Below are 17,738 nucleotides of genomic sequence, written 5' to 3' on the forward strand. Positions count from 1 at the left end.
GAAGGAAACAAGAAGAGCTTTTAGTGATACACAAAGGAGGGTCATTTTTCAGCTGAAGTTAGATCAAGAAAGGGGAAGGGAGTGGGTGTAGATTTTTAACATCACCTTTTTCATAAGTCAAAACACTCCAGTTAAAATCCTTTAAATTCCCCCCCCTGTTTTTGAAGAAGAATTATATTGTCATTAATCAGGACACCTGACGGAAGTTTAGAACTAACAGTCTCATTCTGTAACCCCTTGCATGTCCAATCCCTCAGACAGAGACAAACACCTACAAGATCTCTATCAAGCATTCTTAAAACTACAATACCCACCTGCGAAAGTGAAAAAACAGATTGACAGAGCCAGAAGAGTACTCAGAAGTCACCTACTACAGGACAGGCCCAACTAAGAAAATAACAGAACGCCACTTGTTGTCACCTTCAGCCCCCAACTAAAACCTCTCCAGCGCATCATCGAAGATTTACAACCTATCCTGAAAAATGATCCCTCACTCTCACAGATCTTAGGAGACAGACCAGTCCTCGCTTACAGACAGCCCCCATACCTGGAGCAAATAATCTCCAGCAACCACACAACAAAAACACTAACCCAGGAACCTATCCTTGCAACAAAGACCAATGCCAACTCTGTCCACATATTTATTCAAGTGACACCATCATAGGACCTAATCACATTAGCCACGCCATCAGGGGCTCGTTCACCTGCACATCTACCAATGTGATATATGCCATCCTGTGCCAGCAATGCCCCTCTACTATGTACATTGGCCAAACCAGACAGTCTCTACACAGAAGAATAAATGGACACAAATCTGACATCAGGAATCATAACATCCAAAAACCAGTAGGAGAACACTTCAACCCCTCTGGCCACTCAGTAAAAGACTTAAGGGTGGCAATTTTGCAACAGAAAAGCTTCAAAAACAGACTCCAATGAGAAACTGCTGAGCTTGAATTAATATGCAAACTAGATACTATTAACTTGGGTTTGAATAGAGACTGGGAGTGGCTGGGTCATTACACATATTGAATCTATTTCCCCATGTTAAGTATCCTCACACCTTCTTGTCAACTGTCTAAATGGGCCATCTTGATCATCACTACAAAAGTTTTTTTCTCCTGCTGATAATAGCGCATCTTAATTAATTAGCCTCTTACAGTTTGTATGGCAACTTCCACCTTCTCTGTATGTATATATTATCTTCTTACTATATGTTCCATTCTATGCATCCGATGAAGTGGGCTGTAGCCCACAAAAGCTTATGCTCTAATAAATTTGTTAGTCTCTAAGGTGCTACAAGTACTCCTGTTCTTTTTGCGGATACAGACTAACACAGCTGCTCCTCTGAAACCAGACTTAACACTGCTTTTCTTCATAAGTCACTCTGCCCTCTACTGCTATTACACATGGACTACTGGAATCAAAAGTTTCCTTCCAATTTTTCATGGTTTCCAATATACTATGAGAGGCTGTGTTGACAAAACCATAATATTAGAGCCTGCAGCCAAATCTCCTCCCTTTGAATTCTTGGGCAATACAGGAGTTTTCTTCTTCACTCTCAATATCGTCCCTCTTCCGACCACTCCTCTGCCAGCACTTTAGAGCCATTGGCGATACAACCCACACTTTTACATTTTCATTGAAACACTAACTCCCTACAATGGCATCTGCCTTAGGGAAAGATGAACACTTGAGGGGAGAGGATCACTCTTATATATGTGTGAAAGGAATATCTGTAAATATTTGTATTTTAGCAGACAAAAAGGGAATATAGCCTGAAATCATACAAATGAATCTACTGATCCTCTCACTTCCTTGCTGGAGATCTGTGCTCAGGTACTCCAGGAAAATTTCAAATATGGTGTCATAAACATACAGCTAAGGGTAGCATAAAATCCCTCCTTTACCTGTAAAGGGTTAATCAGTTCCATTAACTAGTTGGCACCTGACCAGAAGGACCAATGGGGAAAGAAGATACTTTCAAATGGGGGGGAGGGGGAGGGAATTTTTGTTTGTGCTTTGTTGCCTATTTAGCTTTTTAAGAGTTAGACACAATTAGATGACAAGAAGGGAATTATCTGTTGAGGCCTTGACAACTTACTAGAATATTCTCATTAAATTGGAAATATGGAAAAAGTGAAAAATGGGAATATTAGGGAATCAAAGAATCAAATAACATTGTGAACATAGAAAATTTCTATTGGTGCTCTTACTTAAGAATTGATGACAGTCAAATCAAATTCTACCATTTCTGTTACTATTAACCAAGCTTTTAACCTTACTATTGCTAAGGAGTTGCCAGTCTGGATTCCAATATCCTACAGCAATGGTCATTGCCACATTCACTCATTCTTGCAAGTTTTGGAAAAAACAGAGAATTGGTATTTCTCAAGTGTTGCATCCACACAATTCCATAGTTTGCTTGGGTTACCTGCAAGCCAGTGGGCTATATCACCAGTCCATACACTAAAGAATGCTCTCCAGCCACAGGATTTCAGTCTCTTTTCTTCACAGCTTTGGTTTTATTACTTTGAACAAAATTGTTAAACACAAGTTCAATATCTCAATCACATCCTCTCCCCTGAGCAAAGGTCTTTTGCAGGAGTTTATCTATTCCCTGCAGCCATCCTGCTTTTTCCTATCCTGCTCCCTGTAGGGCTACATTTACATCAGAGTTAAAGTAAGCTTTTCTGGTCCTTACAGGATTACACTCCATAGTTGGAGGTGAGTGCTGAACCCTGACTCCCTTAAAGTGCCATCCCACTCTCTGACATTACCTAGTTGAAAAGGAAGAAGTTTAGAGCCTGTTAAGCAAAATGTTTTGCATGCAGGCATGATGATCAAAATGCTATATATTCTGTTATGTAGTATTACATAACATTAAGTATTTATTCTGAGACAGATACCAAGAAAACATTGGATGAAAAAGTTCAATGCAAAGAAAATATGAGTAACAAACTAATCCTCAAAGAGTTATAAAAATGTCTTTCATAATTATAAGGGTTTTTTTTTTCTGATAATGCATCTTTAATTAAGGAATTGATACATAATTCTTCAATGGACGTCTGTTACTCTCCATATACCTTTCCCTCTCTGTGATTCTAGCAAATTATGATTGCTGTGTGTAATTAATTATTGGTGTTAGTAGCTTACTAAACACCAAAATCAGCAATCATGAAAGAAGACTGCTTTGGTTAAAAAACCTTCCTGGTTAAGAAGGGAGTGAAAGAAGTTACTATAAACAGATGAAAAAAGGAGAGACTGAGAGCAGTGAGTACAAATCAGCAGTTAGGAAATGCAGCCAATTGACAAAGAAATCCATGAAAACTCTACAGCCAGTAGTGCTGAGCATACTGAGAAGGAATACTTCAAATACACCAGGAACGCATGAAATTCTAGCAATACCATAGGTCCACTTCTAGACAACCATGGTAAAACTATCAATCATAATGCAGAAAAGGCAAATGTATTCAATAAATGTCTTCTGTATTTGGTAAGAAGCAGGATGATGTATTCATATATTACAAAAGCAGCAAAGAGTCCTGTGGCAACTTATAGACTAACAGACGTATTGGAGCATAAGCTTTCGTGGGTGAATACCCACTTCGTCGGATGCATGTAGTGGAAATTTCCAGACGCAGGTATAAATATGCAAGCAAGGGTATGTCTACACTACGGAATAAGGTCGAATTTATAGAAGTTGGGTTTTTAGAAATCGGTTTTATATATTCGAGTGTGTGTGTCCCCACAGAAAATGCTCTAAGTGCATTAAGTGCATTAACTCGGCGGAGTGCTTCCACAGTACCGAGGCTAGAGTCGACTTCCGGAGCGTTGCACTGTGGATAGCTATCCCACAATTCCCGCAGTCTCCGCTGCCCTTTGGAATTCTGGGTTGAGATCCCAATACCTGATGGGGCTAAAACATTGTCACGGGTGGTTCTGGGTACATATCGTCAGGCCCCCGTTCCCTCCCTCCCTCCGTCAGAGCAACGGCAGACAATCGTTCCGCGCCTTTTTTCTGTGCGGACGCCATACCAAGGCAAGCATGGAGGCCGCTCAGCTCACTTTGGCAATTAGGAGCACATTAAACACCACACGCATTATCCAGCAGTATATGCAGCACCAGAACCGGGCAAAGCGATACCGGGCGAGGAGGCGACGTCAGCGTGGTCACGTGAGTGATCAGGACATGGACACAGATTTCTCTGAAAGCATGGGCCCTGCCAATGCATGCATCATGGTGCTAATGGGGCAGGTTCATGCTGTGGAACACCGATTCTGGGCTCGGGAAACAAGCACAGACTGGTGGGACCGCATAGTGTTGCAGGTCTGGGACGATTCCCAGTGGCTGTGAAACTTTCGCATGCGTAAGGGCACTTTCATGGAACTTTGTGACTTGTTTTCCCCTGCCCTGAGGCGCATGAATACCAAGATGAGAGCAGCCCGCACAGTTGAGAAGCGAGTGGCGATAGCCCTGTGGAAGCTTGCAACGCCAGACAGCTACCGGTCAGTTGGGAATCAATTTGGAGTGGGCAAATCTACTGTTGGGGCTGCTGTGATGCAAGTAGCCCACGCAATCAAAGATCTGCTGATATCAAGGGTAGTGACCCTGGGAAATGTGCAGGTCATAGTGGATGGCTTTGCTGCAATGGGATTCCCTAACTGTGGTGGGGCCATAGACGGAACCCATACCCCTATCTTGGCACCGGAGCACCAAGCCGCCGAGTACATAAACCGCAAGGGGTACTTTTCGATAGTGCTGCAAGCTCTGGTGGATCACAAGGGACGTTTCACCAACATCAACGTGGGATGGCCGGGAAAGGTACATGACGCTCGCATCTTCAGGAACTCTGGTCTGTTTCAAAAGCTGCAGGAAGGGACTTTATTCCCAGACCAGAAAATAACTGTTGCGGATGTTGAAATGTCTATATGTATCCTTGGGGACCCAGCCTACCCCTTAATGCCATGGCTCATGAAGCCGTACACAGGCAGCCTGGACAATAGTCAGGAGCTGTTCAACTACAGGCTGAGCAAGTGCAGAATGGTGGTAGAATGTGCATTTGGACGTTTAAAGGCGCGCTGGCGCAGTTTACTGACTCGCTTAGACCTCAGCGAAACCAATATTCCCACTGTTATTACTGCTTGCTGTGTGCTCCACAATATCTGTGAGAGTAAGGGGGAGACGTTTATGGCAGGGTGGGAGGTTGAGGCAAATCGCCTGGCTGCTGGTTACGTGCAGCCAGACACCAGGGCAGTTAGAAGAGCACAGGAGGGCGCGATACGCATCAGAGAAGCTTTGAAAACCAGTTTCATGACTGGCCAGGCTACGGTGTGAAAGTTCTCTTTGTTTCTCCTTGATGAAACCCCCCACCCCTTGGTTCACTCTACTTCCCTGTAAGCTAACCATCCGCCCCTCCTCCCTTCAATCACCGCTTGCAGAGGCAATAAAGTCATTGTTGTTTCACATTCATGCATTCTTTATTCATTCATCACACAAATAGGGGGATGACTACCAAGGTAGCCCAGGAGGGGTGGTGAAAGAGGGAAGGAAAATGCCACACAGCACTTTAAGCACAGCACTTTAAAAGTTTACAACTTTAAAATTTATTGAATGACAGCCTTCTTTTTTTTGGGCAATCCTCTGTGGTGGAGTGGCTGGTTGGCCGGAGGCCCCCTCACCGCGTTCTTGGGCGTCTGGGTATGGAGGCTATGGAACTTGGGGAGGAGGGCGGTTGGTTACAGAGGGGCTGCAGTGGCAGTCTGTGCTCCAGCTGCCTTTGCTGCAGCTCAACCATACACTGGAGCATACTGGTTTGGTCCTCCAGCAGCCTCAGCATTGAATCCTGCCTCCTCTCATCACGCTGCCGCCACATTTGAGCTTCAGCCCTCTCTTCAGCCCGCCACTTATTCTTTTCAGCCCGCCACTTATTCTCTTCAGCCCGCCACTTATTCTCTTCAGCCCGCCACCTCTCCTCCCGGTCATTTTGTGCTTTCCTGGACTCTGACATTATTTGCCTCCACGCATTCGTCTGTGCTCTGTCAGTGTGGGAGGACAGCATGAGCTCGCAGAACATTTCATCGCGAGTGCGTTTTTTTTTCTTTCTAAGCTTCACTAGCCTCTGGGAAGGACAAGATCCTGTGATCATTGAAACACATGCAGCTGGTGGAGAAAAAAAAAGGGACAGCGGTATTTAAAAAGACACATTTTATAAAACAATGGCTACACTCTTTCAGGGTAAACCTTGCTGTTAACATTACATACATAGCACATGTGCTTTCGTTACAAGGTCGCATTTTGCCTCCCCCCACCGCGTGGCTACCCCCTCAACCCTCCCCCCTCCCCGTGGCTAACAGCGGGGAACATTTCTATTTAGCCACAGGCAAACAGCCCAGCAGGAATGGGCTCCTCTGAGTGTCCCCTGAAGAAAAGCACTCTATTTCAACCAGGTGACCATGAATTATATCTCACTCTCCTGAGGATAACACAGAGATAAAAAACAGATGTTGTTTGAATGCCAGCAAAGATACACTGCAATGCTTTGTTCTACAATGATTCCCGAGTACGTGTTACTGGCCTGGAGTGGTAAAGTGTCCTACCATGAGGATGCAATAAGGCTGCCCTCCCCAGAAACCTTTTGCAAAGGCTTGGGAGTACATCCAGGAGAACCGCGAATGCCAGGGCAAAGTAATCCTTTCACATGCTTGCTTTTAAACTATGTATAGTATTTTAAAAGGTACACTCACCAGAGGTCCCTTCTCCACCTGCTGGGTCCAGGAGGCAGCCTTGGGTGGGTTCGGGGGGTACTGGCTCCAGGTCCAGGGTGAGAAACAGTTCCTGGCTGTCGGGAAAACCGGTTTCTCCGCTTGCTTGCTGTGAGCTATCTACAACCTCCTCCTCCTCCTCATCTTCTTCGTCCCCAAAACCTGCTTCCGTATTGCCTCCATCTCCATTGAAGGAGTCAAACAACACGGCTGGGGTAGTGGTGGCTGAACCCCCTAAAATGGCATGCAGCTCATCACAGAAGCGGCATGTTTGGGGCTCTGACCCGGAGCGGCCGTTCGCCTCTCTGGTTTTCTGGTAGGCTTGCCTCAGCTCCTTCAGTTTCACGCGGCACTGCTTCGGGTCCCTGTTATGACCTCTGTCCTTCATGCCCTGGGAGATTTTGACAAAGGTTTTGGCATTTCGAAAACTGGAACGGAGTTCTGATAGCACGGATTCCTCTCCCCAAACAGCGATCAGATCCCGTACCTCCCGTTCGGTCCATGCTGGAGCTCTTTTGCGATTCTGGGACTCCATCATGGTCACCTCTGCTGATGAGCTCTGCATGGTCACCTGCAGCTTGCCACGCTGGCCAAACAGGAAATGAGATTCAAAAGTTTGCGGTTCTTTTCCTGTCTCCCTGGCCAGTGCATCTGAGGTGAGAGTGCTGTCCAGAGCGGTCACAATGGAGCACTCTGGGATAGCTCCCGGAGGCCAATACCGTCGAATTGTGTCCACAGTACCCCAAATTCGAGCCGGCAAGGCCGATTTAAGCGCTAATCCACTTGTCAGGGGTGGAGTAAGGAAATCGATTTTAAGAGCTCTTTAAGTTGAAATAAAGGGCTTCATCGTGTGGACGGGTGCAGGTTTACATCGATTTAATGCTGCTAAATTCGACCTAAAGTCCTAGTGTAGACCAGGGCCAAGAATCAGGCTAGGGATAATGCAGTTATTACAGTTATAATGAAATACTTTTTATGCCATCAGTAACTAGGGAAATGTTAAATAGCAACTATTAAAGTTACAAAAACTTGTAAAACGTGCAAAAATTTTAAGTGGGGGCATTGCTTGAGGAGGAAGGATGGGCATGTTATTAGAACAGTCTAAAGAGGGATGCCGTATCATTTAGGAAAAGGCACCTGCCTCCAGCTGATGAGAGCATTGGTGGTTAGTGAAGCTGGCTTGTGGTGACCAGAGAACAGTAGAGATGCCCACTTAGTTGTCAAAAGGGCCTGTGGTATCACTCTGAGGTTTACAGAGGTGCAGCGCTATTTAAGTGGGGCTGGGACTTTCCTGGGGCTAGAATCTGAAGAACCAATGCATCCTCTGCTGAGGTAGAGCTTGGAACCACACAGAAGTGTGAATGGAAGTTGTCAGCTTCTGTGGCATCAAGTTGGGGGGTTAGAATGGAGACAGCTCCTCTCCATGATTGGCACTATTTCATTGAGTTCAAGTGCCAGACTCCAGGGAACCACTCCTACCATACCCATGGTAGGGGCCAGTGGCTGAGGATGCAAGCTGGAACAGCACCAAAGGCTGTGGAGCAAATGCACATAAGGATCATAGCTTTTGTCTCTAAGTGAAGTGAAGCTGCTGCTTAAAGAGAAGACACAGAATGATTCCTAGCTGGGATAAAGAAAGGAACAAATCTGCATAAAATTTAGAATGTTTCTAAAGGATTTCCTATACACCAAAGGAAAGCAGATCTAGAGATAGCCTGACACTGCTGCCGAACAGAAGTTAGAACTGGATGTGAAGCCCTCTAGCCAGTGGATGACAGGTTTGATCTTTCCTCTTCAAGCGCACAGAGGTAAAACTCACAACAGAAATAGGGAGCATGGATATGGAGTATAATGATGATGCATACTGTGAAACATAAGACAGTACTCAAGAGATCATTTGGCTACAGAAGATTAACTACTTCTGCTTATATTAAGAACATTTTTGAAAAAAGTCATATAGCTAGAAGTTGCTTACCTATTGCAGTTACCAGTAAAACACAAGCTTACTGTAAATGAAAAGAAAAAAGTATTGCGTGTTTACTTTGTGCATTTTGATAGCACTTTGTATAGTCAGTTTTCGTTTCCCCTCAAACATCAGCAAGGAAACAAAAATCTATATAGTTATTTTGAGTATTTATAAAATCTGAGGAGGATACTGTTTAAAGGATGCTCTATTATTAGACACTGGACTTTTATTTTAAATAAGTCAATTTCACATAATTCAAGCTGTGTCCCTTTTAAATTGGTAATGCTATTGATGTTCCAGAATTAAAAGAAAGCTGTTAGGTATATGGCAAACAATGCTTCATTCTTTTTTCCATTCACCTTTATTAATGGCAGGACAAGATCACTGCAAGACTTGGCTAGTGTAAGAACATTTGTAGATACTAAATGGATCATTCCCTTATTATTCCATAAAACGCATTAAGGAAGTTACCAATAAATAATGCTCTATCGCCCACTGCTGTAGCATGAATGTATCAGCAGAATTGGATGTTGTTGTTCAGATGATACGTTCCCCTATGGTACCTTGTGTCCACTTCTTGTCTAGTAAAAATCAAGGATCCTACAGGACTCTGAAGTGAGGTGTCTTTCTTAATACACATTACATCTCACTAAATAAAGTTCTAGCATCCAAGGATATTCACATGCTTTTGATGACTGCTTGTCTTCTACCATTGATGGAGCAGCGAATATTGAATTCTATACTACTAACACAGAATTTATGGCTTTAATAGTTTAGGATATCTTTAACAGGAAAGGAGCTACATAAAACCAAGTCTGATTTTTAGTAATTTCTTACCAGTAAGATCATTACATTTGTTTCATGTACTGAGGTGAAATATTTCACTGGAATTATTCAAGCTTTCACCTAGCTGTGAACTTTCAATACTTTATTCTGAAGGACACTTAACATGTAGTTTAAGACTAGTGAGAATAAAAATGTACTTTATTAAATAACTCAAGAAAAGATAAGGGAAATTGTGCAGTCTGAAAGACATTGGTGGTTCTGTATGATTTTTACAGCAAAGAATGAATCATGGCAAATTAGCATCTAAGTTTAGCAGCCAAACTGTCGTCCTCTTCCCATGGAATTAATTTCGGTCCTCAAACTGTGACTTGTTTTTTAAAAGATATGCTGCTAGGAATTCAATAGGATTTGGCGGTCTGTAGAGATAAAAAAAATCAAGCGTAATTACTATTTGTCACATACATTTAAGTGAGCTGGAGAGCTCATCTTCACTGAAAACAGAGACTTACTTGTAAAAGCACTGGACAAATTAGAAATGTTCAGCTTTGTAGCATAACAATCACAAAGGGTCATGTTTCAGCAGCAACTAGAAAACTCCCTAGCCAGGAAGTTCCTCCATTTATTAAGATTCCCATTGCAACACTTCCTGGTCCTCGATAGCCACTACACAATTGTCATTATTAGGCTACATCTACAATAAGCTCTAGGGATGTGATTCTTCTGCTCATGTGCACACTCATATTAGCTGTCACCAAACTAGTGAGTATAAATAGCAGTTCAGCCACAGTTTCAGCAGCAGAGGCATGGCTAAGCTGTGCCAAGTAAATGCACACCAGTTTCAGGAGGATGTATACTTAGTACAGCTCAGCCATGCCTCTGCTGCTGCCACCTGTGCTACCCTAGCTACACTGCTATTTCTACTTGTACTAGCTTGATGAGAGTAAGTGCAAGTATGTGTACATGAACAGGAGAGTCACACCTGGCTCAGTGTAGTCATAGCCTGAGAAGAAAACATTCTTCATAACTATAATTCAGATGCATATATAATTCTATGGTAATCAACATTTCTCATTTTATTTTTTTAGAGGCTTATGGTTCACAGTTAATCGGTAAGACAGACAACGCCTAAAATGTGTCCACAATTATATTAAGCAGCTACCAGGGGAAGATGCTGTGCACAGGTTCTGGAAGGGAGGGAGACTGCATACGAAGTAGGGAAGGAAGAGTGGATCTAAGGGGAAGGAGAGACAATGGAAGTGACACTGACTAGGCAAATGAAGTCAGTTTAGAAAGGCTGGCCTCTCTCCCCCTCTAACCCATATCCATCTTAAAGTGTCAAGTGAATTACCCAAGTTTACACACTGAATTTATTTAATGTAATTTCTAATGCATTTGCCTATTTCACCAACTCCTGCCAGGTAAGGTAAAGATTTAAAGTAGCCAGCTTCCTTGTCTGCTTTGTTCTTGTCTTGTTATTTGATTTACTTCAGATAGCAACTGTTTAGTGCCTCCATTAGAACAGTCTGCCTCAAAGATATCTTTGTTGCTTCTGCCAAATATTTTTTTCTAACCAACACTTGTGATAACAGTTGAAATTATTGGAAGAAAAAACACTAACATGCAAACTGCTTTACAATTAAGCCTCACCACAGCCTTGCTAGGTAAGATTTGTTTTTCTTCAGCCGCAGAAAAGTGTAGTGCATAAGTCCTGGTAATCCAACTTGTCTCACCCCACATATCAGGTTATAACACTCATTCCAGGGAAGCGTCCAAAAGTTTTAACTGTGGTCTGGAATATATCAATTTAGGACTACATAGTACTCTCCATCCAAAGCAGAACCCCAAATAAATCAGTAGAAGATCTGCACACAGTTTATAAGCAGAATATTGTCTCTACACAGCAACTAAGTGGTTAGTTATTGATGTGGGTGGCTTCTAGTTTAAACTCAAATGTTCTTTTGGGGTTAAGATACCACTGGGAGAGGTATGAAGGTTCTCATGATTTTAACTTAGTCCATTGTGGTCCTTCGAAGTTTTTGATAAGATTAGCCAAAGGTTGTTCCTTCGGCAACAAAGGGGTATTATTAGCATGTGCAGTATGACACTCAAGTGGTTCCAGTTATACCTAGATGACAGGAATCAACCGGAGAGGAAGGACAATTGAGTGTTTCTACTGAGGAACATCCTTTCCATGTTGTTCAAAGTATATATATGAGGCCTCCTGGCAAAACAGTCTTCAAACAAAGGGAACAGTATCATTAGTATGCCGCTACAGCACAATCTCTCATTGTATGAACTCCCAAGAATAAGTGCCGAGGAAGAATTTATATGCTATTACCAGCTGGATTTTCTGGAACTACCTTGTTCAATAAAGTAAGAGACAGCATGAGGAGTACCTACTTACTGAAGGAGCAGGACTCATTCAAGAACCCTGAGCCAGGTTAAGAATGCTGGTGAAATGTCTTTCCAGGCTCTTGCCATGAGGAACCATGCAACAGATTTATTCAGACTACATTCTTATTTACCCTGTGAAAACCTTGCACTAAAACTACATGTCCTTGTGACAATGAGATTACCGATATTCTCTTATACAGCTCACATCACAAGCAGCTAGTTACAGAACACATCTTGGCTGCTCAAGAGAATAGACATGCTATTACATCCACCCCAAATGCCATACGTGAGCTTTTGATGGAGACAAACTGGTTTTGCAAGCCGGTAAGTGGGAAGGCCCTGGCCACATCTGAGCCTCCTTTGAGAAAAATGCTACATTAAGTTCTTTACCTCTCCTTTGCAAGTACAGCAAGTCCCTGTAGTAAGATAGGCACAACTGTCTGATCCAAGTAGGCACGTGTAGGTAACGACTGAAGATCCACCTTCTGCTTTGATGTTTTCTCTGCGTTAATCTTCTCATTTTCTACTATCCTCTGATGAATTCAAGGCATCATGTGAATAAAAGTATTGAAATTAGTACATAAAAAGTCTACTTAAAAGCAGACATTCAGCAAAAGCAATCAGATAAGGGTATTAGAAGATGGAGTGAAATTATCCTCAAATTTCACTCCATATTTTTAATTTGGTTGAGAATCTCAATTCCGTTTTCTTACGTTAAATATAGAAAGCCCTATGTTAGATTCTAACAGCATGCTGCCATATAAGCTACATTAAGTTTCTTGAAACTGGAGGCAGCCCCTACACTACCATTTTCATCAGCTCTTTTATATTCATGGCTCTTCCCTGCCAACTGTTATAGATTAGAATGATTTTATTTATGTAAGCAGTCCTCATTAAGTTGCTCTTGTGAGCATGTGTAGTACCAGGCTTCAAAAAGTAGGACCAAATCCTGCAAGAAGGATTTGCAGGATAGGACACTTGCATTTACCAAGCGTTCCCCTGCCAGCAATGGTACTTGGAACAGACCATGGTACATGGTACTTGGTCCAACCATGCAAATCCCTGTGTGAAATCAGGCTCCAATACAGTAAGTTATTAATCTTTTTAAAACGCTGAAATGCTTACGCACAAAATAGATACATTTCCTCCACTTTTTTGGCTCCACTATATTGTAACCTTTTGGTCAGAAAATATTAAATGAATTATCTTATACTATTGTCAAATGGATTTTTACACACACACAATATAATTTAACATAACGTCCTCCAAAATTGTCAGTTTTGCCACACATGGATATATTTTTAACATCAGCACTACAGAAAGTTAGTCTATAATTTATTCTAAACATGCAAAGAACATTTGGGGTAAGATCTAGAAATCATCCTGGGTAGTTCAAAGAAGTCTGTCCATGGTAGTTGTAAATACGAAAAAACCAAAACCACAACCCTCACAGAACGCACCCTGTAAGTAAGAAAAAACTAGGGCTGTTGATTAATCGTAGTTAACTCACGCGACTAATGAAAAAATTCGTCACAATTAAAAAAATTAATTGCGATTAATTGCACTGTTAAACAATAAAATACCAATAGAAATTAAATTTTTGGATGTTTTTCTACATTTTCAAATATATCAATTTCAATTACAACACAGAATACAAAGTGTACAGTGCTCACTTGACAGTGCAGGTTTGACAAAACGCAAAGAAGATACCAATGTGAAATTTCTAAATTTCTAAATAGCTACAGAACACAACCCATGATTTAACAATCTGAGAGGGATGAGGCATGGAGCATTCTTTCACAAGTCTTAAAAGAGCAATACTCTGATGTACAAACTACAGAACCCGAACCACCAAAAAAGAAAATCAATCTTCTGCTGGTGGCATCTGACTCACATGATGAAAATGAGCATGTGCCGGTCCGCACTGCTTTGGGTTGTTATTGAGCAGAACCCGTCATGAGCATAGATGCATGTCCTCTGGAACGGTGGTTGAAGCAACAAGGGACATATGAATCTTTAATGCATCTGGCATGTAAATATCTTGTGACGCCGGCTACAACAGTACCATGCAAATGCCTGTTCTCACTTCCAGGCGACATTGTAAACAAGAAGCAGGCAGCATTACCTTCTGTAAAGGTAAACAAACTTGTCTGTCTGAGTGATTGGCTGAACAAGAAGTAGGACCTAGTGGACTTGTAGGCTCTGAAGTTTTACATTGTTTTGTTTTTGAATGCAGGGTTTTTTGGTACATAAGTCTACATTTGGAAGTTCAACTTTCATGATAAAGAGATTGCACTACAGTACTTGTATTAGGTGAATTAAAATACTATTTTTTGGTTTTTTGCTGTACAAATATTTGTAATCAAAAATAAATATAAAGTGAGCACTGTACACCACTTTGTATTCTGTGTTATAACTGAAACCAATATATTTGAAAATGAGTAAACATCCAAAAATATTTAAATAAATGGTATTCTATTATTCTTTAACAGTGCGATTATTCGCGCAATTATTTTTAATCGCTTTACAGCTCTAGAAAAACATTATATACAGAAAATGTGCAATGATTAGTGACCAATTTGGGTCATAGCATATCAAAATAGATACAGTGGAGATTGAAAAGAATACAAGGAAGTATGACCAAGATGGAGAATGGCAAGACAGGACTTTTGAACAGCAAGAAGTGGCTAAATGCTATTATTCACTAGCCTAGACTAGAAGAAAGTTAGAGGGACTTAATTGAAGGCACCTGTCTTATGATTACTCTTATTGTTATGCATATGTTTACTAGTCATTCCCCAAGCCTAACCTTTTCTCAACAAAAGAAAAAGTGTGTGTCAAAACAGCACTCTCAAATAATTAAGAGAGGGGGAGAAAAAAAGTTGACTATTCTGGCACATTTCCAAGGCCTGAAAATATGGAAAGCGTCCCCCCCTCAAAAAAAAAAAAAGTTGCCAGGAAGGTGACACGCCAACATTCCCAGACAGGCATCACTCCTGTGTCTCACCACCTTCTCAATATTTCACCGATGGGGGTCATGTGTAGTCTTGCTGAAAGCTAAAAACAAGCTGATTGACGTGGTTATTGTGAGATGTTAATATGGGAAACAATTTTAGAGTTATGTAACATAGTATATTTTGTTCCAGGACTGCTGGAAGTGAAACTTGTCACTTGAGGCCAAGGAGTCTCAGAGCTGACAATCAACATCTGTGGAGGCAGCCCTGCGTTCACTCTCTCGACCAGATGCAGGAGTGAGTGTTTACAAAGAAACAAAATCCAAGAGAAATCTCTGTTTAGGTGACTCCCTAGGCTAAGAGATAACAGTCCATAACCGTGTAAGAGAAGGGGAAAGGGGACAAGATGTTATCCTTTACAGAGGCGACATTCTGCCAGCAGGAGTGTCTCATGAAAAGGTCTTTGGGCTGGACAAGCGCTGCAAGGTCTGCCCACTGGGTGAGAAATACCGTATTAGTGACAAATTACTTTCTTGTCTAAGTATATACTATAGATTGCATTTTATGATTCTCTTTCTCCTGTACCCTTACATTTCCAAATCTTTTATTTTGGAATCTTTATCTCAAGCTGTGTTAAAATAGTCTTCAATTTTGTTTTATTATCAACACATCTAAGCCCCTTGTACTTTAACTCCTTGCTTAACGTTGTAGTTATGTTCCTGAAAAATGCTACTTTAAGCAAACGATGTTAAGCAAATCCAATTTTCCCATAAGAATTAATTGTAAATAAGGGGGGTTAGGTTCCAGGGAAATAAATTATATATATATGTATGTGTATATATATATATATATATATATATATATATATATATATATACACACACACACACACACACACACACAGTATAAGTTTTAAACAAACAATTTAATATTGTAACCAACAATGATTGTGAAGCTTGGTTGAGGTGGTGGAGTCAGAGGCTGGAATATTTCCCAGGGAATGCCTTGCTGCTAAATGATGAACTAGCACTCGGCTGAGCCCTCAAGGGTTAACACATTGTTGTTAATGTAGCGTCACACTCTACAAGGCAGCACAAATGGAGGGAGGAGACACAACGGATGCATAGCAGTGGCTGCAAACATTTCCTGTGGAAACTGAACTTGATGAACCCACGCTATCCCACTGGAGCACACCACTCCTTCCACTTTCCAAAGTGCCAAGTGGTGCATGTGTGTGAAACAGAGACACACTGTGAGTGAGAGAGACACACATGCTGTGTGAGTGAGAGAGAGACGTGCATTACCCCTTTAAGTACACTGACCACACGCTGCCTTTTTAAGTAGATCAACAAGTTGAGACAGCAGCTGCTGCCAGCAAGCTCCATCCTCCATCCTCCCTCCATCCTGAGCCCTGACGTGTCACCACCTTGCTCTGTGGAGATGGGGTACAGGAGCAGGGTGTAGGAGCAGGGGGACACCCTGACATCAGCATTCCTCTTTCCCCGCCCCTGCTCAGCAAGCAGGAGGCTCCCGGGAGCAGCTCCCAGGCAGAGGGCAGGAGCAGCACACAGTAGTGGAGAGCGGGATGTTCACCTAAACTGCCCAGCAATTGATAGCCTACTGGGGAGCTGCTGCACAGGGAACTTGGGGGAGCTGATAGGGGAGATGCCAACCCACCCTGGTTCCAAGCCCCCACCAGCTAGCTCCAAAGGGCTGCTCTTCCTGCAAGCAGTGGACAAAGCAGGCAGCTGCTAAGCAAAATTATAAGGGAGCACTGGGCAACTTTAAATGAACACGTTCTCTAATAGGTTCGCAACCTAACAATGTTAACTAGGATGACATTAAGTGAGGAGTTACTGTATTAAGGAGAGTGTTGAACTGAGGTAAGGCTGGTAAATTGGCATGCACTGCTTCCATGGAGGCAGTGGATCAGTGTACATCACAGAGGTCCAGAAGACAAGGTCCTGAGCACTCGAATATAACCATGTGGGGCATGTAAGTTTTTAGCATGCAGAGAGAAAAAGCCAGGCTTGTGAGGCCCGGAGCAGAGTGCTTGTGCTGCCAGAACTGGGAGGCATTTTCCCCTCACTTGGCAAAGACACTGCTCTCTCATGCTGTAAGGAGGTGGTAGCGATTCATACAAGAGGCTTTGGGTAACCTCAAGAAGCGTTCCATTGGTGTATTGTCAGAAGAACCTGTTGTAAGAGGTAGAAGAGGTAAGTTGTATATAGCACTTAAAAAAAAACAAACCCAAAGGACAAAACCACCACACAAAGGGATCATTATTTCTGTGGGACTAGAAACAGAATGGTAGCAGCCCAACCAGCAATACTGATATACTATTAAAAGGTCAATTGTGCATGGTACCAGCATTTACTGAGTTATGCTAAGCACCCTTCATTACCCACTGTTTTCAAAAGCATTCAGTTCCTTATATTTTGGGTCTGATTTCTGCAATCATTTTAGCTAAATTAAACCCATATTTCCCCCAAATCAGAAATACTACTTCAATTGCATTTGAGAACAATTAAATCTTAGTTACCTCTACATTTTCTGTAAGGCCATATTCAGCATGAGGATTTTCTGGAACCTGTAAAACAACATGCTAGTCAGCAAAACCAAAATGCACTTTATGCATCTGCTAACAGAAAAATCAGTGTAAAAAGTTTCTTACTATACCTGTGCCTGTCCCTCCATGATCTGTTCTGAGTCCATGATTTGAAACTTGAAAGTCACCAAATGTGCAACAATCTTGGGAAGTAACAAAAAAAATTGGTCAGAACATTAAAATCAATAAAAAAATAAGGTAGTTGACACTTAAAATACGGTTGACAATTTTGGTCACCATCATGCAAAGAGTTATCACCAAGGTA

The 17,738-nt window shown here is 42.0% G+C and overlaps 1 protein-coding gene across 5 annotated transcripts in view; it reads right to left on the bottom strand.

Annotated features, from left to right (window-relative positions):
• Positions 1-5,509: 5,509 nt before the first annotated feature.
• Positions 5,510-17,738, bottom strand: part of DPY30 (dpy-30 histone methyltransferase complex regulatory subunit) — a 30,688-nt gene continuing 18,459 nt past the window's right edge. For 4 of the 5 annotated variants that reach the window (XM_077813512.1, XM_077813510.1, XM_077813514.1 and 1 more), the window contains exons 2-5: positions 17,545-17,616; positions 17,408-17,455; positions 12,302-12,444; positions 9,645-9,933 (exon numbers count right to left, since the gene is read on the bottom strand). In XM_077813512.1, coding sequence (XP_077669638.1) covers positions 9,861-9,933; positions 12,302-12,444; positions 17,408-17,455; positions 17,545-17,580 — 300 coding nt within the window. In that variant the 5' untranslated portion in view covers positions 17,581-17,616 and the 3' untranslated portion in view covers positions 9,645-9,860. Of the gene's footprint in view, positions 6,164-6,747; positions 9,934-11,164; positions 11,301-12,301; positions 12,445-17,407; positions 17,456-17,544; positions 17,617-17,738 lie in introns of those variants that run through there. The other variant, XM_077813509.1, reaches the window with a different exon arrangement.

Source organism: Eretmochelys imbricata, chromosome 3 (assembly GCF_965152235.1).
Source record: "Eretmochelys imbricata isolate rEreImb1 chromosome 3, rEreImb1.hap1, whole genome shotgun sequence".
Classification (NCBI taxonomy): Eukaryota; Metazoa; Chordata; order Testudines; family Cheloniidae; genus Eretmochelys; species Eretmochelys imbricata.